The 22,991-nt window shown below is 37.9% G+C and overlaps 1 protein-coding gene across 1 annotated transcript in view; it reads left to right on the top strand.

The window, feature by feature from the left end:
* The window catches only part of GABRA3 (gamma-aminobutyric acid type A receptor subunit alpha3), a 237,812-nt gene that overhangs the window by 134,571 nt on the left and 80,250 nt on the right, over positions 1–22,991 (top strand). Inside the window, exon 4 of the mRNA XM_010956353.3 lies at positions 12,664–12,731. Within this exon, the coding sequence (XP_010954655.1) occupies positions 12,664–12,731 (68 nt within the window). The remainder of the gene's footprint in view (positions 1–12,663; positions 12,732–22,991) is intronic.

Genomic DNA, 22,991 nt, shown 5'->3' with positions numbered 1-22,991 from the left:
AAGAAAGTCACTTGACCTCTCTAAGCCATCATGTCCTATCTTTGGCTACAAAATGAAGGCAACTAGCGTACATTGTAGATTTGCTCTTGCAAATCTAATCCAGTAACAAATTCTGCCATCAAAACATTGAAAAATCTGACCAGTTCCCATCACCTCTATTGCTACCAGCTTGATGTGAGCCACCATTATCTATCACCTGAATTATTTATTACATAATCCTCCTCTTGCTCAGATGCCACTTGCTCAGTGGGGCCTTTTTGCTGATTAATTGTATTTAAATTTTCACATCAAATTCCAGGTTTATTTTCCCTATAGCAACTATTAAATTATCATAATTTACTTATATTTTATCTGCTTTCCCTCACTTGAATGTAAGTTTTAGGAGGGTAGGGATTTTTGACTCTTTGTTTCACTGCTAAATTGGCAAACACTACTTAGTTCACAGTATGTCCTCAATATTTATTTAATGAATGAACACTTACCTTACAGATTTATTGTGAGAATCAAATGAAATAATATATATGAAAGTGTTTTTGTAAGATTAAACATTATAAATGTGTTATTTTTATTGTTTCCCTCAATTGGAATTTACCATTGCTTATCCAAAGCTCATATCTGTTACTAGGATCTTTGTAGCATTTACTTCTTTGCCTTTGGTGGGTGGAGGAGGGGGCGGGACTTAGTTATTTAGGTGTCTGTATCATAGTTTTTCTCTTTGGAAAAAGTGAGGGCTCAGTGTCTCAAACTCAGGCTGGAATTCTTGGTGTCACAGCTAGGTTGGGAATTACTAACTTGTGATGTAAGATAAGAAATGTAATGTAAAGATATGAAAATGTAAATGTAGAGATAAGAAATATCTGAAAGAAAATACTCAGGAGTGAAATTGGAAGTGAGATCCCAAGCAGACAATCCAGCTGGTGCAGACTATACCAAGAATAAGAAATCAGTTACCAGGCAACAGTATGGAAATCATAAGATCAGAGTGAGAAAAGTAGGTTTGCTGAGTGAGAAAAGAGAAGGAAAGGTAGAGTATAAAGCCTGGAGAGGTTTCTGAGGTATTGTTGCAAAGCTACACAGATATACTGTATGTTACCTTTGGCCTTGCCTATAGAAGCTCTTCACAGTTCTGATCTGGTTCAGATACCACCTCTCTGTAATCTGTGCTATAGGTTGAATAAGACCATTGTTTCCCTGGGGACACTAAGTGGAAGGCTTGGAAAGTCTTTGGAACATCATGAAGACGGGAGACATAGCACCATGATGGCTTTTCTGGGTGTATTCCACTGAACCACATATAAGAGCTGGCCAAGTCATTGCATGCTTAACCACTCCTTTAAAAGATATTCCAGTTTTCTGGATTATCCCAATGAATCTTTGAGAAAGAACAGAATCTAGAGGAAAGGAATGAGGCATAGAAATGCCTGTAAGTCAGCTCTAGAGTCAGAAGGCAACTAGTTTGATGATTGCTGTAATCTTGAAGGGCACAGGGGAGTTAATGGTCATCCAGCTTTGAGCACTAACTTCAAATTTGAGCTGGTAATTCATATCTATTTAAAGGAGGACCAAGTGTCATCTTGTTCCCTCTCAAGGTTTAGTATTCGTCAACATACTCCTTATCCTAACCCCTATTCCAGAAGACATAATGTAGGTCCTTGTGGGAAACCTGGTTTGCTCAGGGAATGATCAGCTACCAGAATGTCACTTGTGGTAGTCATTTTGGGGAAAGCTGCTATTTTTATAGAAAGACATCTTTTGTCTGGAAGAGTGTACCAATGTAAATTAATTAGTAGAAGTATCACTGGGAGGTATAGTAGTGTTGCGATTCTTCAAAAGACCCAGCTGATATGCTCAAAACCCAGAGGAGAGTATGGATAGAAATGAGGTAGCTTGGTTGTCCATGGGGGTAGAAGAGCACTTTGACAGACAGGATAAGAGTAAGCAGAAATGAATGATGTCTTACCCGCCTGGAATAAGAGGTCAGAGATTAAAATCCAGTAACGCTCGAGGGATACTAAGAGTTAGGGAAGGTTTTAGTAAACTTTCAGTCCACACAGGTGCCACAGATTGTGATATAATGTAGGGTGATGTTTCTGATTTGCAGCCACCATAAGTCCCTGAGAGCCATACTCACTGTTATAAATGAGATTATTTGACTCAATAGAATGGCATTGTGGAATGCCTAGATATAGGCTTCCTCTTTCATAATATATATTGTTTGATAGTTTTTAGATTCTCTGACTCCAAGTACTGTCTCTTGTATAAACCTGAATATTTAGGTGATTCTGCTATGTATTGGTATGCCTCTTATTCATGCTAAACTTTAAGCAAACATGCAGGAGTAATACAAAATTTTCTATGACTACATGACAATCTCTGTCTCATCATCTTCAGATTCTAGGAGAGGACATCAGGGAGATTGTCAGTGGAGAAAACTGAAGAATAAACCATCCATCAGCAATATTGACCAAATCCAAGAATTGCTGAGTATATTTAATTGAATAGGATGAAAAGCCCTCACTTCAGAATTACTGATATCCTTTCAATATCATGCAGAACCTGTGACAGATAAGATGTGGCTCAGAAATTCCACCTCAGGACTAGCAAATATGTATTTCCTCTGGTTGGCTCAGAAAAGATGCTAGCATAAGTAGTTAAAAATAACTTAAATCAGGTATTCAAGGGATTTTGAGTTTGAAATGACAAACAGGAAACTATTCAAATATACCTTGTATCAAGAGGAGGCATTTTTAAAAAACATGGAACTCATCAAGGCTAGAAAATAGCTGGAGTGTGACACAGATTGTTATTAGCATACTTCTCTTGGTGAAGATCTATTGGGAAGACTGTCTTCCAATCATCATTTTTCTTCTTATGTACAAGATGGCAAGTGCATTGAGGTCCAGTTTGGTCAAGGACAGTTCACTGTGGAGTTTCTACAGGAGGTGAGATCCCAGAAGTGTTAGTAGAAGTGGAGTTGCCTGCATACTAAACATGGAGCCACTTATCAGCGAGGTAGAAAGACCCTGGACTATAAATTGGGATGTAGATCATTGGCTTCAGGAGTGAGAAGTACGTTCACTTGGCAGAAAGTTGAGCCTAAGATGCTAAAATTACTGCTCAGTCTTTTTTTTTTTTTTTTTTTTTTTTAGGTGAGAGCAAGTTTATTTAGAGAGATACACACTCCATAGGCAGAGTGGAGTCTGTCTCATTCAGAAGGGAAAATGGCTTAGGAGATACATACTCCATGGGCAGAATATGGGCCATCTCAGAAAGGTGAGAAGGAGAGAGATTGAGAGGTGTGGGGGTGTTTAGTTTTAAGTAAAAGTAGATACACACTCCATAGACAGAATGCAGGCCATCTCAGAAGGTGAGAGAGAGTGACCACGAGGTGCGGAGTTGTTAGGTTTTATGGGCTAATAATTGCATATGCTATTGAGTAGGAGGATTATTCCAACTATTTTGGGGAAAGGGCAAGGATTTCCAGGAAACACCCCCACCACCTACTTTTTGACCTTTTATGGTCAGCCTAGGAACTGTCATGGTGCCTGTGGGTGTGCCATGAGGTTCAAAGTCTACTGGAAGTCTAATATTCCACCATGTTGGTTTTAACCAGTTTGTCCTGTCCTCAACTACTGTGTCATTTCTTCAGTGATTGTGCCCTGCCCCCTTCCCTCCTATCTCAAATCCCCGGTATCACCATTAAAAAATAAAATGAAATAAAACAGATATGCTTAAAATGTTTAAAATGTCTAAGTTACAATTTTTTTTTAGAAAAAAAATTAGGGTATAGTTAACTTAAGGTAGGATCAGGATTAACCCAAGTCTCCAGATTCCTGTAACAATGGTTTTTCCACTCATTAAATTTTATGCTTAAGCTAAAAATCAATAGGCCCTGGAAAAATACCAGATCATCCTTGTAACATTTAAAAATTTTTTTCAGCTGTTTTAAAGATTCTATTGCTTTTTCTCTGGCTTTCAGCTTGTTCTGGCTCAGGGATGTGCCTCTAGAGTGGGGAACACATTGTGTAGTAAGCCTAGAACTTATTTCCTGGTCATTATTTGGGATCTGCTTCTACTTTCCTCTCTAATTTTGTTATGATGTTGCCTTAGAGAAATCCTACTAGGTCTTGGGGTGGCCTCCATTTTCAGTGAAAGACTATGAACCACTGAAGAGGCAGCTATGATGGTTTTATTTCTCCCTTACTTGTTACTTAAATTTCTTCCTATGTAGGTGTCTAGGTCCACACATCTGCCCTTTTTTCCTCTGGAGCTACAAATCCAAATATTTCCTTTGGTCTCCATCACAAGGAAAGTATGCCACTTAAAAGGTCTGAGGGAAAAGATATTCTAGGAAGGTGTGTCTATAGACCTATATTAATGTGACTAGGAGCACTGAGTACAGCAACCTTTCTTGAGAAAAGTCAAAATACCATTTGAGTATTTTCTTCCCATGGGCCAAATCCTGGATATTATTACTTTTTTCTACCCCCTTCTTTACTACATTAGTGCTTATTTCTTGTTTTTGCCACTGGTCCTATCTCTTCAGTTCTAATTCTGTGTCTCTGATCTACCTTGGGCTTAGAAACCAGAAAACCAAAGAATCAGAGACTATTTTTCTGAAATGGACTTTAGAGATCTCTGTGCTGAAACTCTTCATATTCTAGTTAAGGAAACCTAGGCTCAGGGAGATAAAAGTCTCATTCAAGATCATAGAGCTTGTCAATAGCACTACTTGAGCTTGTACCAAGATCTTCTGAAATTAGATTCAATGCTTTTTCCACTACATTCTGCATAAGTATTGGGTTAGTTAACGGATAATAGGTGTACAGGAAAAGGAAAGTTTGGAGGCAGGAAACATCTAGAATGAGTGAAAGATAAATGGGACCATTTGAATTGACACTTAAAATATGTGCTGATACTTTACAATTTAAATATTAAATACTAGATTAAGGAATGAGATAATGATGAGGAAGATGAAAGGCTGAGGATGATGGTACAAGAATCAGTATTTTTGTGAAACCAGTGAATGGAGTGGAGTGATCTGAATGATGTCTACTGCCTACAACTGTATCTGGCTTGGGACTGAAAGATGGATTTGGGGGTCTCATTAAGAATGAAGTTTCTGAGAATTTTATGAAACGGGCAGTGAACTTTGTTCTATAATACCCTTGTGAGGGTCAAGATTTGAACAACAGTGGAATTAATGAGAACCCATGGTGGTTAAGTTGGGGTGATTATGGTCTCTTTTAAATCTTGTGGTATTTCTTACTGGTGTTTTGTTATAAATGTATGTTGTGTGATGCTAGCTATTAAAGATTTGCTGTACATTCCAGGTACCAGACACTGGATGGAGCAGCATAACACAGTGCTAGACCTCTAGCCTACCAAATGTCAAAAGTTATGAGCTTTTAACCACTAGGTCCTAAAAATTAAAGAAAAAAAAAGAAAAATTTAAAAGAGAAAAAAGTTATGAGCTTAGCCCAAACAGCTTGCAAAAGGGGGTATGAGCCAATTGCAGAGCTTAGATTAGAGTTTAGGACTGCTAACACAGACTTTTATAATTTCTTTCCTAAACCACTTGTTTGTGATTCCTCTGGAGACCTTATCTGTGATTAATGCTAGTAGTGGGGGGAATCACTGAGTACTTGCAATATCTCAGTCCCCAGGGATTGTCATAGAGAAATGAAAAGGCCATTAATAGGAGAACAGAGCACTCCAGATTTCAGATCTTCAAGTGCCTGTCCATAAGTCACTGTAGCCCACTCCCTAAAGCCACATCACTAGCAGAGCCACTAGTCACATGGGAGCTCATTTCTAGTAGCCTAGTCTCTCTTCAAGATGATAAGTGTGCATAAGAATAAGCACTTATTCTCCCAAATCCCCAGTGATATGGAAGTAAGAAAACAGAAAATTAGGGCTTTGTTCTTTTAGCCAAAGTCCCAGTCCTTAAAGCCTCACTATTGTTAGGAAGACTGTCATTGGGAAGGATTGAAGAGTTGATCATGGCCTCTAATGAAATAAAGAGGGATGGTTGGCTTTTGTTCATATCATTCATTTTATGATCCTGTCTCCAGTGCAATTGTGACAGAGTTTAATCACAAAACATATTTCAGGATGCCAGCAAAAAATCAGACCTCAGCCAGAGGAAAGTAAATGAGGGATAGTGAGTGTGCTTAAAACCATATCAAAAGAGGTAGACACAAATGGAGTCAGGATATTTAGTCTGGAAAGGAACAAGATGGGCAGACTTAGGGGTACCATGATCACTTTCTTTCAATCTCTGAAGGTCTTTAAATCTCAAAGACTGATAAGCAGACTTTGTATTGTGGGTCCAAAGGACAATGCTAAAACAATGCTTATGTGTGTTCTGGGATGGAGTGGCTAGGGTTGCTCTACTCTGGCTTCTCCTCAATGGAGAAAACTCGTGGTTTCTCGGGGATCTATTTGAACTCAAACTACAAAATACAGTTTGTGATGAGCAACATAGTCAATATAAACTGATCACTTGCTGATTGGCTTAACTTCACTCTTTCAGAACAAAAACAAGCTGGAATGACATTAGGAACTGGTTGATAAGTTCCCCACCAAGGTGAATCCCACCCAGGGCTAAGGGCATGTGTGTTCATGTAAATACAGGAGATTGCAAGCACTTTCAATACCACAGTAAATTGGCAAAAGTAAAAGCTAATTCTATTCACCTTTGCTTTCAGAGGGTAACTCTGGAAGGAAATTGGATCCCCAAAGTAAATAAAGAGCAAGCCAAGGGGCATCTGAAAACGTTTGTTTTAAAAAAAGAAAAAAACCCACTCTTCTCGACCTACTAATTCATTTTTCACATTTGTCTCCACTGAGAAGGCTGTGAACAGAGGCTAGACCATGAATTGTAGCACTCACCAGTTTTAGTCTAATTCACCAGTCTTTTCACTTAATTAAATGAAATAGGAAACTCCTAATCATTCCTTCACACAAAGGAGCTGAAGTAGTGGGCTGATATTCTCTTCTTTGTCCAAGACTCAGGACCTTAGATTTCTGGGTGAGTTCTGTCCACTTGGCCTGATGGGTGGCTCATATGGTCTTGCCTCTGGAATAATATTAAGCAGCAGCAGCAGCAGTAGCAGCTAACATATAATGAACACTGGATTTGTTCTAACTAGTGGTCTAAATACTGTCTCCTTAAATCCTTGGAGCAATTCTGAGGTACGTGCTATCATTATCCCAATTTTCCAGGCACAGAGGAGTTAAATGACAAAAGGCACACAAAAAGTAAATGGCAGAACCTATATTCAAACCCAGTTAGTTATGCTTTTAATCACTGTACAGTATCTCTGCAGGGTACTTCTCTATGTGTTGTCACATACCCTGCTCCAAGGTAGCTGGATTTCCTAGTCAAAAAATGGGATTTATTCATTGGGTCTTTGTGGTCCCTGTGTGGAACACTGAGGGAATGTCAAATATCCCTGTGTTTGCCTGGCCTTAGACCAGAGGATCAGCGATCTAAGGATGGGAACGTAAATTCAGGTCCCTCCCTCACTTGTGCTTCCATAATACAAGCAACAATTCCTGTCTCCACATCCTACTGCATTAGAGATTTCTGACTCCTCTAGTGAAAAGAACACTACCTCTCTTTTTCTCTTAGCATTTTTCTCTTGCTTTGTCTTCCTCTATTGCTGTCAGCTCTTGCTGTCTCTTGGCCTCCAGTTTTCTGTTTAATTTCCTCTTCTCACTCCCTTCCTTTTTGTCTGTTCTCATTGTCTTCTTCCTGTTCATCCTTTCTTTCCTGATTTTCCCTCCAATCATTTTCTAATTACCTCTCCCCTTCCTTCCTTCCTTCCTTCCTTCCTTCCTTCCTTCCTTCCTTCCTTCCTTCCTTTCCTTTCCTTTCCTTTCTTTCCTTCTTTCCTTCTTTCCCCCTTCTTTACTGTATCTCCCTTTCATTTCATACCACTTCCCCTAATTCTCTTATACACCAGATTCTTTCCAAATGGGACAGAAATGGAGAAAGATGGGATTTGGTATCCAGTGTATTAGACCAAACTTCCCAACTCTCCCTGTGCATACACAGAGAAAGTTATGAAGCTTGGCTGAGCCCTAGTTCCTTGGGAAAGCATCCTCCCCCACATTGTTTCCTTCTTAGCAATCAATGGGTGTCTTTTAAATGAGACTGAACAGTTGAGAGAGATTTGCATTAAACCTTTTTGGGCTGCAAGCCCTGTGCTTGCCTAGTCTGGAGACAGAACAAAGAGACCAGAGTTAGTGACAGAGACACCAATGGTTTTATGGATAAGGGGATCTTACATGTCTGAAGCAAGGTCCTGGAGCAACACCCTACCATGTGTGGCAGAGACAAGCAGGACATGGTGAAAGTCTTCACTTGGGAGTGGGGGTGGGGGGATTATAGGGGAAATTGACTTCAGGTTGGCTCATCGGTTGCCAGGGAAACCAACAGAAGGGCTTACCTCTCACCACCCCTTTGATAAGCTATCATAGTAATGATGTTTTGATATAAAAGTTAGAATGATCCCTAGCTGGGGACAGAGGCAAGTATATAGGCATTTACTGATTAGGCTCTATGGTTAAGAGGGAAGGTCAGTCATGTGATTACGGTGTAGGTGAGGCAGGGACTGATTGAGCAGGGGATGTACAAGTGAACAGCCATCTTGAGTGGCCTGATCATACAAACCTCCTATCTTCTTCAGACAGCACAGAAAACTTGCCTCTTGTTACCATTGGGCACCTTTAGTCAGATGCTTTTTGCTTGGCCCTACAGTCAGAGTTCCTAGTTAGAGCAGAGAGAAAATTCAGAATTTGTTTGGTACCAAGCCCTCACTGTACAAGAGAGTGACCAAGAGGGAAAAAAAAGTCTTGTTCAAGGCACTCAGCAAGTCAGGGGCAGAGATCCAGAAATCAAGCCTTCCCATCTCAGCCCAATACTTTTTATTATAGCCACTTTACTTTCTACCTACGGTGGCTTCATTCTTCTCTTGCAACTAGAGCGGTCTTCTGCCAATTGACTTTATCACCATTATCTCTCTTCTCCTTTTTCTCTTGTAGTCTGAGCCCCCTGTTTTTATTCTACATAACTATCTTACAAGTTTACAGTTAAATTGCTTTAGAAAGTTGTCCTATGTCTAACTATGTCCTGCCTGGAATATTGGAATCAAATGTAATTGTGGTCTCCCCCATTAATTAATTAATTTTGTTTTATGTACTCTGAGGTAGGGCAGTATTTCTCCAGCCAATGAATCTGGCAGTATATCTGAAAGGACAAGTCTTTAGGGGGCATGTTCTGCATTCTGAAGTGTTGTCTCTTCTTCTTGAAGCATGAAAATGGCTCCAAGGGAAGCCTGCGCTCTAGATGAGAGCCCAACTATTTAAAACATAACTCTAGTTTCAGCATGTCATTTGCTGATTAAGCTTGGAAGTAAATTGTGTATTTTGACTATAGCTTTGATTATTATTAAATGATATTCATAGTTTCTTCTGAAAATGGAATGTTTGTGGATGTGTGAAGTGGCCTTGAGTATAATTTGTGCCTGTGAAGGGGAGCACTATATTAAGCCGAAGGGATGGCTCTGGAAAATGGGAGGCCAACAAGATATAAATTACATCTGGGCCAGGACCCAGGACAGGATGAATATAGTGAATATGCTATAAATGGAGTAGCTGTGTTCCCTACCTCTCTATAAGAAAAAAAGGAATCATGTAATGTACAGCACAGGAAGTATAACCAGTATCTTATCATAACTTTTTTTTTAACATTTTTTATTGATTTATAATCATTTTACAATGTTGTGTCAAATTCCAGTGTTCAGCACAATTTTTCAGTCATTCATGGACATACACACACTCATTGTCACACTTTTTTCTCTGTGAGTTATCATAACATTTTGTGTATATTTCCCTGTGCTATACAGTATAATCTTGTTTGTCTATTCTACAATTTTGAAATCCCAGTCTATCTCTTCCCACTCTCCACCCCCCTGGCAACCACAAGTCTGTATTCTCTGTCTATGAGTCTATTTCTGTCCTGTATTTACGCTTTGTTTTTGTTTGTTTGTTTGTTTGTTTGTTTTTGTTTTTGTTTTTTAGATTCCACATATGAGCGATCTCATATGGTATTTTTCTTTCTCTTTCTGGCTTACTTCACTTAGAATGACATTCTCCAGGAGCATCCATGTTGCTGCAAATGGCATTATGTTGTCGGGTTTTATGGCTAAGTAGTATTCCATTGTATAAATATACCACCTCTTCTTTATCCAGTCACCTTTCGATGGACATTTAGGCTGTTTCCATGTTTTGGCTATTGTAAATAGTGCTGCTATGAACATTGGGGTGCAGGTGTCATCCTGAAGTAGGGTTCCTTCTGGATACAAGCCCAGGAGTGGTATTCCTGGGTCATATGGTAAGTCTATTCCTAGTCTTTTGAGGAATCTCCACACTGTTTTCCATAGTGGCTGCACCAAACTGCATTCCCACCAGCAGTGTAGAAGGGTTCCCCTTTCTCCACAGCCTCTCCAGCATTTGTCATTTCTGGATTTTTGAATGATGGCCATTCTGACTGGTGTGAGGTGATACCTCATTTTAGTTTTGACTGTGGCATCGGGAGGGGCAGTGACCCGCCCGCCCACAGCAGAGGAGAGCTGCACCTGACCCAGTGTTAGGAGGAGGTGTGATCTGCTTGCCGACAGGTATTGGGAGCAGCACAGAAGAGGGTGCCAATGGAGGGCCTCTGGAAACAAGAAGCCGAGCTTCCAAAACAGGACGAAGACAGAAAGACTTCACATTAAAAGCACAGAGACTCCAGGAGAACACCTGACAACCCCCCACCCTTTTTTTTTTTTATCTGTTTTTACCTGTTCTATTTTCTATTACCCTCTTAATTTTTACTTCTTAATTCATTTCTATTTCTCTTGGGTTTTGATGTCCTGTTATTGATTAGACACAGGTTGCAAACACATCTTTTCATCTTCCCCCCCTTTTTTTTAAAAGGTTTTAAAAGGACGTCTCAACCCGATTGATACTCTGCTTCAACTCACTCTTCAATTATTCATTATACACTGTTTTCAAACCCTCTTTCTCCCTTCTTTTCAAATTCTTTCTCTCTCTCTCTTATTTTTTTTTCTTTTTTTCCTAAGTTCTATTCCTAAATAGGCATCAGATAGATAAAATCCTTAAGGTCCAAAATAGACAACTGATACTCCATAAACCACAGTGCCAGAGAGGTATGAGCAAGATGAAGAAGCAGAGAAACCTTTCCCAATTAAAATGCAAATCAAAACTTATCATAACTTTAAATGGAGTATAATCTATAAAAATATTGAATCACAATAGTTTATACTTGAAACTAATATAACATTGTAAATCAACTGTACTTCAATTTAGAAAAAGAAAACATAAATTTTTAAAATAAAAATAAAAAAAAAATAGTGCCATAGACTGCAATAACCAGCCTCATTATAGTATACATACATCAAGTCCTATGTGGGCTTTGTTGGTATTAGCTTTGCTATTGGTATGTTCTACTGGATTCAGGTATGCTGGATTGGAGTGGGCATTGTTTGAATTTACTGTGATGATGGGGTGCTTGATAGGCTAGAATGGACTTTGCTACCCTGGAGAAGTCTGCCCTGTGCTCTATTTGAGGTATGCTGGAGTGGGTGGGCTAGTCTGGGCTGCAATGAGGTAAACAGGACTGACAGAATGACGAGAAAAGAAACTTAGCAGTCAAATAACTTCACTTCTCTGAGTATCACTTTCCAACTTGGCAACTCTAGGTGTGATGAAATTCATCCATTCATACCAAATCTGTTCAGTGAGCACCATCTGAGTAACAGGCTCCTTTTCTATGTACTGAGGATATAGAGATAACAAAACAGGGATACTGCCCTTCAGGAGCGCTTGGGTCATGTGGGAAGGCAGAAAGGTAAACAGACTGTTATAGAAAAAAATGCAAAGTGAGTGTATTAGGTAATATCACTCATCTCCAAATCTCAGTCACTTAACCCCAAAAAAGTTTATTTCTCATTGATGCAAAGTCTGTTGTAGATCCAGGCAACTCTCCAGGGCAGTTGATCTCCATATGTTGGCTCATCATTCCAGGCTGTTTCAATCTTAAATTAGCTCCATATCAACATATGTTTCCATGGTGACCATGGCAGAGAGAGTCTTGTATTGGACATTAATTGTTCCAGCCAGAGAGTGACACATATTTCCTTCTGCAACCAAAACCAGTCATATGGTGCCTCCCCACTTTAAGTGGGCAGGGGAGTGGAAGTACCATCATCCTATGTTCCTGGAAGGGGAAAAGAGTTGGGTATTGGAACATTTGTAACCTGCCACAGGTAAGGATAATCCTGATGTGAGAGCCCAGCATGAGTGAATGTCAGAGACCTCTAAGGACTCTCCGTAAGCTTTGGAGTTTGGAGAGTCTGCTATCATCTTCAATGATGCCTGAAGGGATGGGCTTTATACCTATACCTAGCATATTCTCTGTGAAGAAATAGTACAAATGAGAATTTTTAAAGGGGCTTTCCTATGATTGTACCAAGTGTACTTTCTTGGAAGCAACAAGTTGGCCATCATTTGGAGTACTGCACGGGACTCTCTCTGAGCTAAGGCAACAGACTTTCATGACAATCTGCTTTTCTACTTTCTTTGGACCAGATGCAGTGACTGAAGTGAAGACTGACATCTATGTGACCAGTTTTGGCCCCGTGTCAGACACTGACATGGTAAGTATAATTTCTGCAAAGGTAAAAGTGAAAAATGATGCAATAGATCAAAGAAAATAAATTGGGGTTTTCCTCTGGCAGGGCTTTGGATCTATGTTCTAAGGAGAAGTCTTATCTCATGAATTCCCTACCCTCACCACCCTACACTTAGCCAAATCCATCTTTTGCCCTGCTCTCCCAACCTGTTCACTTATCAAGCATATATCCCCCATCAGGAGTACCCTTCCCTTCTTTCTGCAACATATCTTTTGAAATTCAGCTTGGCTCCCTATCCCCAATTAAACTTTCTCTGACCTCTTGATTCACATTTTGCTGGCACCACATACATATTAGCCCAGACAGGTCATGTGAGGAGTGCACTGTGGTGGGAACTTTCAGTCTAGCTACTGGTAGTGTCATCCAAGAAGTCCATTCTTTGTAAACAGGCTCTATTCACCTGGGAAGTGGACAGACCCAGGTAATGCAAAGTGTTGAAAGGAAGAGTCAAACCTACTTCTAGAAACTGGTCCTTCTAGAAATGTAAGGAGGAGGAGAGCTACAGAGCAGATTTAAGGCATAGGGCAGGGCACAGCAGAGCTAGGCAGGGGATGACTCATGAGCCATCTGCAAACACTTCACCTTCTCCTACTGTTCTCCCTTGCTGCCAAGGCAAAGAATCTATGGAGAGTTGAGGCAGGAGACCCTGTCCTAATGGACTTACTTCAGATACCAAATATCAGATATTTGACTGAAAATTATCATGAAGGAAAATAAAGACACTATATCTGCTCAGCATGCTTGACAGTTATTAGATTCTCAATAAAGTTTTGTTGAGTGAGTGACTTTGTGTTGAAAATTAAAATCTTAAAATCAGAAAAAAATACGTCCAAAAATATAAAATGTCCATTCTCACTACTTAGACTTTTTCTGTGTCTTTGTCTTCAATGGACTACTACGTAGCAGAGGACAAAGCTTCTTTACACTTGTTGGGTAAATACATATGATTGTGTAGTGTTATTTGTTATATGTGTATATATATATATGTATATATATTCATTTTCATTAAATGTTATTACAAAATATTGACTATAGTTCCCTGTGCTATATGGAAGAAATTTGTTTTTTGTTTTTGTTTTTTTTCATATATATATATATATATATATATATAGAGAGAGAGAGAGAGAGAGAGAGAGGTATAGTCAGTTTACAATGTTGTGTCAATTTCTGGTGTGCAGCATAATTCTTTAGTCATACATGAATATGCATATATTTATTTTCATCTTCTTTTTTACCATAAGCTACCACAACATATTGAATATAGTTCCTTGTGCTATACAGTATAAACTTGTTTATCTCTTTTATTTATTCCAGTCAGCATCTGCAAATCCTGAACTCCCAATTTATCCCCTCCCACCCCTCTTCCTCCTGGCAAACACAAGTCTGTATTCTATGACTGTGAGTCTGTTTCTGTTTTATGTATAAGTTCATTTGTCTTTTTTTTTTTTTTAAATTCCGCATGTGAGTGATATCATATGGTATTTTTCTTTCTCTTTCTGGCTTACTTCACTTAGAATGACATTCTCCAGGGACATCCATGTTGCTGCAAATGGAATTATGTTGTCATTTTTATGGCTGAATAGTATTCCATTGTATAAATATACCACCACTTCCTTATCCAGTCATCTGTCTATGGACATTTAGGCTGTTTCCATGTCTTGGCTATTGTAAACAGTGCTGCTATGAACATTGGGGTGCAGGTGTCTTTTTGAAGTAGGGTTCCCTCTGGATATATGCCCAGGAGTGGGATTGCTGGGTCATATGGTAAATCTATTCCTAATCTTTTGAGGAATCTCCATATTGTTTTCCACAATGGCTGCACCAAACTGCATTCCCACTAACAGTGTAGTAAGGGTTCCCTTTTCTCCACACCCTCTCCAGCATTTATTGTTTGTGGGCTTTTGAATGATGGCCATTCTGACTGGTGTCAGGTGATACCTCATTGTAGTTTTGATTTGCATTTCTCTGATAATTGGTAATATTGAGCATTTTTTCATGTGCCTATTGGTTATTCATATGTCTTCACTGGAGAATTGCTTGTTTAGGTCTTCTGCCCATTTTTGGATTGGGTTGTTTGTTTTTTTCTTATTAAGTCATATGAGTTGTTTATATATTCTGGAAATCAAGCCCTTGTCAGTTTCATCTTTTGCAAAAATTTTCTCCCATTCCATAGGTTGCCATTTTGTTTTGCTTATGATTTCCTTTACTGTGCAAAAGCTTAAAGTTTAATTAGGTCCCATTTGTTTGTTTTTACTTTTATTTCTACTGCTTGGGTAGACTGCCATAGGAGAACATTGCTGAGATGTCTGTGCTGGTGGAATAACCCTCCAGACTTCAGATAATACTACAGAGCTACAGTAATCAAAACAACATGGTATTGGTACAAAAACAGACATATAGACCAATGGAACAGAATAGAGATCCCAGAAATGAACCCACAAACTTTTGGTCAATTAATCTTTGACAAAGGAGGCAAGAATATACAATGGAATAAAGACAGTTTCTTCAGCAAATGGTGTTGGGAAAACTGGACATCAGCATGTAAATCAGTGAAGTCAGAATATTCCCTCACACCAAACACAAAAATAAACTCAAAATGGTTTAAAGACTTAAACATAAGACAAAACATAATAAACCTACTAGGAGCAAACAAAGAAATTTGTTTTTTAATCTATTTTTATATATAGTGGTTAACATTTGCAAATATCAAACTCCCAAATTTGTCCCTTCCCCCCCTTTACCCCAGTAACCATAAGATTGTTTACTATGTCTGCAAGTCTGTTTCTGTTTTATAGATGAGTTCATTAGTGTCCTATTTTTTCTTTTTTCTTTTCTTAGATTCCACATATGAGTGATACCATATGTTATCTTTCTTTCTCTTTCTGGCTTACTTCACTTAGAGTGAATATCTCTGGTTCCATCCATGTTACTGCAAATTGCATTATTTCATTTTATTTTTTATGACTGAGTAGTATTCCATTGTATAAATATCTTTATCCAGTCTTTTATCAATGGACATTTAGGTTGCTTCCATGTTTGGCTATTGTATATAGTGCTGCTATGAAGGTTGTGTAGTGTTGTGATAGTCTGTCCTATAGGTAATGCAGAGCCATTGAGTGATTGAGTAGGGCAGTAAAAATATACAAGTGTTAGTTTAAAATGATTGATCTGGCAGTCTGCACAGGATGGACTACAAGGGGGAAAGGACTGGAGGCTGAGAATTGGTTTAGGCATGTTGATTTTACATATGGCTCTTCTTTCAATCAGGCAAGTTCTAGGAATCAGTTGGAGAAACAGTCTAGTTCTCAGGAGAGTAAGTCATGAGTGGTTGTGAGGCTAGGTGGGTGGAAAGTAGAGGCCTGGACTTTGTCTTTTAAGTGTGGAGTAAAGAGAGGAATACAGATATATAGTAGATCCACTGTGAACACCTTAAGGGCAAGTACCAAGTAGTGCATGGCTTCCCTGGCACTTAATAGAGTACTTGACACATAGGGAGAGCTCAGTGAGGGGAATGTTTGACATATGTGGGATGGAGGAGATGAGTCTCTCTTAAGAAAGCCTGTATGTCTAGATTGCCTCCTCTCAACCTGTTGACCACAACTTCAGATCCAGGCATGCATTAAAACTGTTGCCAGTTGTCCATTCAACAGGTACTCCTTAGATGCCCAACTCAGCATTAAGGGATTTTAGGGAATCCTATATTTAGAGAGCTCATAGGCCATTAGAGATAACCAAATTCATCAGGGAGGTGCATCTCTCTTTTTGTATTGCTGGGAATTCTTGATGGATTAGGATTTTCATAAGAAAGCAACTGAAGCTACTCTTTGAACACACACACACACACACACTCTCTCTCTCTCTTTCTCTCTCTGTCTCTCTCTCTTTCACTTATACATCAACATCCATAAATACATTCAGACAAACATATGTGCATACAAGAAAATATATACAGAATAAAGAACAGCCTACACGCCATCCCAGGCACCCCATAGACACATGTGTGCAAACAGATACCCAAATTCAGGGATATTACAGAAACATACACAGAGCCCCTACCCAAAGCAGCTCCTGCTCCTTCCCCACCCAAGCAGGCACACATGGGTGTGCAGAAGTTCTGGAGACATTTCAAACAATCCAGATGTTTTATCTCTTCTGAAGTGTCATCTTCCAGTTGCTTGTTTATTTCTCTCCCTCTTGATTAAGCAAAAGCAACAGAATGGCTCTTTTCTGGCTGGGAAGCCTTTAGTCAAATACATTTCAGGTTATTTTTAGCTGAACTTCCATCCTGTCATAGGGGAGAATAGCTATGATCACTCTGGCTGGGAAACACATTTCTGGTATTTTAAAAATTTCTTCTTCCTGTACTACTTAGTCGACTGTGGCATTTGTGGCAGGCTCAGGGATGACTTTGGGTGAAGCATCAGATAGTCACATGGCTTCAGCAGCTAAATGAAGTAAGAAAGCAGGCTCCCCTGAGACCACAGACTACTTGTAAAAGTAGATTAAAATTGAGGCTAGCTTGTTCTTGACTTTCTTCCAGGCAAACAAGGAATTGTAATCCAAATTATTTTTCTAAGGAAATAGAGACAGTATTTGGTTCACAAAGGGGAAACTGTGGTGACAGTTTGGGCATTGAACCAGCACCACCCATAACTCTTTGTAGCTATTGCACTCCTTGGTCAAACACTAACCCTACAGACATAGATCCTGAGTTTGACAGCTCAATGAAGGGCCATGTATATTTTGTTCATCTCAGAACCACCAATGCCTAACTCAGCGTTTGGCACTTGGCAGACTCTCAGCTATTTGTTAAATTCAAGAATGAATGAGATAGAATGAATTAAATTTGATGGAAAAATTGTGACTGTGTTACTCTACCTGAATGAAAGTTCTTCAGAGGCAGAAATCATGTCAAGTACATCTCTGTATCTCCAGCACCTAACACAGGATCTGACATAGGTCCTCTGTGTTTGTTCAGATGATATGAAATATTAGTAGCAATGCCTGCAGATAAAGAATAAAAGTAGCTTTCTTCAGGAGACATGGTTGAGTAGCAAGACTAATAAATCAACGATTTATGACTCTAACCTTTGGGCATTATTTTTGATGGCTTCTCTGTCTATGAAAATAAGGAGCTGTGACAATAGAGAATTAGACAGAGATGAAAGCCAAAGAGTGGTAGAAGTTTCTAGCGGGAAAGAAAGAAACTTAATGCAGAGTGTAAGACATAAGTTAGAAACTGGTTACAATGGGAATTTTACAGGCATCACAAATGAAAAGTTGTCTAACCATTTGCAGCAAATGGAGTTGATGGTCACACAATACATAGTTCTGCAGCAGTAATACTAATCCAGTGTCCATGGTCTCCTAGGAGAGAAACAGAACAAGGAATATAATGTCAATTGGAGTGAAGTGAGGTTATATGACTTTCTGTGATTTTCTATTTTTAGGAGAGTTTAGACCATTTTCTCATCAATATATGGAAAGATGGTAGAGGTGGCAATGAGAAGAAGGCTGCAAAGATTTAGTGAAAATTCAGTTTCAGCTTCCACTTCTCTCACAAATTGGGTCTGTCCATTCCTTACCAGTGAGCTATGGCTCTTGGCAAGTGGAAAATTTCCCTGATCTTCCAAGGTCCTTTGAAGTAGAGTGCAAAGAAAGTGGGATCCTGGTTTAAGAATAGCAGGATATGCAGATGGTTAGTGATTGGAAGGAAAAATAGAAAGGCGACAGCTGATATTTCTAAAAAAGAGTAGATCTTAAATATTCTCACCATATACACACAGTGACTATGTGAGGTGATGGATGTGTTAACATGATTGTGGTAACCATTTTATAATGTATATATATAAAATCATCATGTTGTACAAAAATCACATTGTACAACCGAAATATACAATTTTTACTCATCAACCATGCATCAATAAAGCCAGGTGAAAAAGAATGGTAACAGCTGAGAAAAACTTTGGATTTTCTCCTGGTCCAAATCACCTTCTGACAAAGCTTCCATCCTAGCTCCCATCCTAAGGCCCCAGGTTCTGCCCTGGTCCTTAGCATGCCAGAGGTGCAGGGATCCGGAGTTCTGAGTTATGTATTCAACAGATATCTATCTGAAAGTACTGATAAAGCTAGTGAGAAAATAAAGAGGATAAAGAGTAGTAATGTTAGTAGTCAGAGAACTGGGGAACTTAAAATGCCAATTCTAGGTATTGTCAACCTCACCCTCTTCCCGGGGATACTTTGCTTACATAATTGCTAGGTAACATGTGCCACCTGCCACCTGTCAACAGAGAAACTTCCTAGGGTATATAATGGACAGCCAGGTAATGATGCAAATAGATAATATAATAATAAGAGAACTAACCATCAAGCGTAACCTAAATAAATAAATAAATAAATAAATAAATAAATAAATAAATAAATAAATAAGTAAGTAAGTAAGTAAGTAAGTAAGTAAGTAAGTAAGTAAGTAAGTAAATAAATAAATAAATAAATAAAATTTTTGAATGGAGGCTTGGGACATGAGGACCCATAAAATACATTATAATCATAATTCTTGTTAATGGATTCAGATGACATACATTTTGGTCTGACAACTGCTTATGAAAATGATACAAAGTTACCAGAGTACCCAAAGACTGTTCAGGATTTTAAAAATGGTGTTAATTAAAGAGAAAGAAAGTAGCATAGGGACGTCTTTCCTCTGGTAGTGAGACTGAAATTATTGTACCTGTTTCCACCCTTGCACTGGAAAAAGTGGCTGTGTCCACACCAAGCCCTCACTTACTGATGGTTTCAGGCACAGGATGGAGGGGAGTGTTCATCTATTTTGAAAGTCTCTTAAATTGCCAGTTTCCTCTTATTCCATAAGGATACCATATTCCCAGATTCATTATAGAAAAGGGTCCATGTCTGTGGGTTTTTGCATAGGAGTCCATGATCAGGAATTCCCTGGAATATTTTTATGTAAAGCAGACAGGCGGGACACATAAACAACTCTAATAAGACTATTTCAAGGGCTAAATACAACTGAAAGTGGCATGTGGATTGTAATTCTCCAAAATACAGCATAATGGAGAGAAGGCAAAGAGCAAAGGGAGGACTAATAAACTTGAATGTCTTCAACTCCAGTACCGTGCAGTGTACCACAGCAGGCTCCCAGAAAGGGTCTGCATGGCTGAATCAAGTTCTAGCACCAAGCCAGAAATTCTTCCCCAAGCGCTATGTGTCATCTCTGCAAAGTGTAGGAAATGTATTAAGTACATTTCCCAGGAGGCAGGCTTAGGCTTATTATTTGGAAGATTTGATTTAAATGCCTCACAAAACAACAAAATTCATTTGTCAGTTTGGAGGCAATCATCCTTGGAGAGTATACAAAGGCTCAATTTGTGAGGAAGGAATTGATTGCATTTCTAGAGTCGTCAGGTCAAAATCAAATTGCTTTTGGCCAAAGTTCACAGGATGCTTATGGAGGAAATGATCACTATGTGGTTTTCCCCAATAGTTTCGACTATGTAGAGAATAATATATAAAAAAATGGATACTCATCACCCAACTTTTTTAAATCTTAAAAATTTTGCCATATTTATTTTCATATTAAAAATTCTTTACATATAGATAAAGCCCCCTGTGTATCCTGACCCATTCTTCTCTCTTCCTCCTCAGAGATAATAATAACCATAAATTTACTGATGTTAGTCATTCCCATGTATACTCTAGACCTATACCTAAGGATATATATATCACATGAAATAGCAAATATCACAATAAATAGAAAATAGTGGTTTTCATGTTTTCAAACTATATAAAATGCATCACAGATTGTTTATCATTTTACAACTTATTTTAACTGTATTGAAAGCTATTCTTTTTGATGCATTTAACCTAATGGCAAAAAAAATAATTGTTTTCAATAGCAAAAAACCCTGGAAACAGCCTAAATGAACCTGCCGATAACATTTCTGATTTGTAGGATTTCCGCATGTTTAACTTTATTCAGATAGGACCAAATTACTCTTGTGATGGGTTATACCAATTTGTAATCCTGCTGGCAATGTGTGAGAGCTCCATCGTTTTCCACTTTTGCTAAGGATTCATATTGTCACACTTTGTGTTTGCCATTCTGATGTGTATAAAATTATAACTAACTGATATTATTTGCATTTTCCTGATAGTCTTTGAGGTTGAACACCTTTTTATGTGTTTAATGACCAATCTATGCCACTTAAAGATAAAATGTTTTTGGCGCTACCTGCATCAGCAAAAGTAGAAACTCCATTTAGATACTATTTTCTCACGTTGCCACTCCTGAATTAGTTTCTTGCGGCGTGTATGTGATTGATGGTTCGTAGGTCATTTTGTCTGATTCTATCTCCAAGAAAAGCTGAGAATTTGAGTTTTGACTGTTAATTTTGGAAGGCAGAACTCATAATATGACCGATATCCATTCTACATTCTATTTCTAATTTCCTAAGGGGTGTGTGTATTTAATTATGAATAGATTTCAAAATTTTGCAACTTCTCTTTTGTCCCCTATTAAAATAGTTACATGATTTTTCTCCTTTAATCTGTTAATGTGTCTAATTACATTAATAGGTTTTCCTGGTTATTAGGCCATCTTTATATTCCCTGGAAAAATCAAACTTGATAATGATGTTTTTAAAATACATTTCTTGGTTCATTTCACTATTATTTTATTCATGCTTTTTTGTATCTCTGTTCACAGGTGTTCTCAAATTAAACCACTTCTCATCACCTCAACTGTTACTACTCTGGTTTAGGCCACCATTGTCTATGGCATATCCAATTGATTTCCCTGTCTCTACTCTCATTTCCCTACAGTCTATTCTCTACAGGGTGGCAGTGATTATATATATATATATGATATAGACACACACACCAAAGTAGAGAAAATAGTTTAATGAAACCTCATGTATCCATCACCTAGCTTCAAAAATTATCAACTTTTTTGGCCAATCTTATTTAATCTATATTTCTACTCCTACCCCAACTGTTTTCCCCATTTTCTTTCTTTTTCTTGATTAAGCTTATTGTCAGTTTTCTATATTGTTTGTGTTGTCAAAGCAACCTGTTTTTGTTGTTGTTGTTCATCTGTATTACTTCTTTTTTGTTTTCTGTTTCACTAATTTTTGGTTTTGCATGGATCATTATTTTCTTTACTTCTCTTAGGGTACTCTGTGGTCCTTCTTGTTTCTTGAGGTAGATTAGCTTAGTTTTCCTTTTTCTAAAAGGCTATATTTAAGGTTTCTTTATGGCTATAAATTTTCTTCTAAATAGTGCTTGAAGAGTTCACTACCAGATTTCATATATAAGCATTTTCACTGTTGTTCAGGTCTAAGTATTTTCTAATATCCTTTATGGTTTCTTCTTTGTGTCTTGAAATTTTTGTAGTGGGTTTTCAAATATAAAACTTTGTTGTCAATTTCTAAATCAATGCCTTGTATTAAAACAAGATGGTCTATAGGATATGAAATCTTTTTTGTGTTTCTTGAGATTTGCTTTAACGGCTTAGCATTTGATCATCTATTTTTAGTAAAAAATGTTTTACTAAGTGTTAAGTAGATAAGTCTGTGTATTCCTTAGTTCATGCTTGTCAATTATGTTCTTCATATATTTTAATCATACAAATTGTTGGTCTGATTGCTCTTTCATTTATTAAGAGTCCAAGGCTTTGTCACATTTTCTCCTTGTAATTCATTGTTTGCCTTACATGTTTTGAGTCCACGTTATCCATACATAAAAATTAAGAATTATTTTTTCACTTGATATAATCCATTTTAGTGTAATATTTCATCCTGAAGAAATGTATTTGTCTTACACTCCATTCTGTCTGTATTCTATAGATCTACCACTTTATTTTGATTAGGATTTGCCCATACATACATTTCTATCACTTCACTTTCAAATTGTGTTTTTATGTATCCTTAAGATATTACTATTGTATATACATAACATATAGTTACATTATTATTTATTAGTTATATTCTTTGTTTCTAATATTTTATTTTATGTATTCTTTTCCTCTATGTTTTTATCTGCTTTACTTTATCTTGCTTTCTAATTTTTTAACATTTTTATTAATTTATAATATTTTACAATGTTGTGTCAAATTACAGTGTAGAGCACAATTTTTCAGTTATACATGAACATATATATATTCATTGTCACGTGTTTTTCTCTGTGAGCTACCACAAGATCTTGTGT

The sequence above is a fragment of the Camelus bactrianus genome, chromosome X, assembly GCF_048773025.1.
Source record: "Camelus bactrianus isolate YW-2024 breed Bactrian camel chromosome X, ASM4877302v1, whole genome shotgun sequence".
Taxonomy (NCBI): domain Eukaryota; kingdom Metazoa; phylum Chordata; class Mammalia; order Artiodactyla; family Camelidae; genus Camelus; species Camelus bactrianus.
Note: the sequence above shows the minus strand (reverse complement) of the source record. Positions and strands in the feature narration are given on the sequence as shown.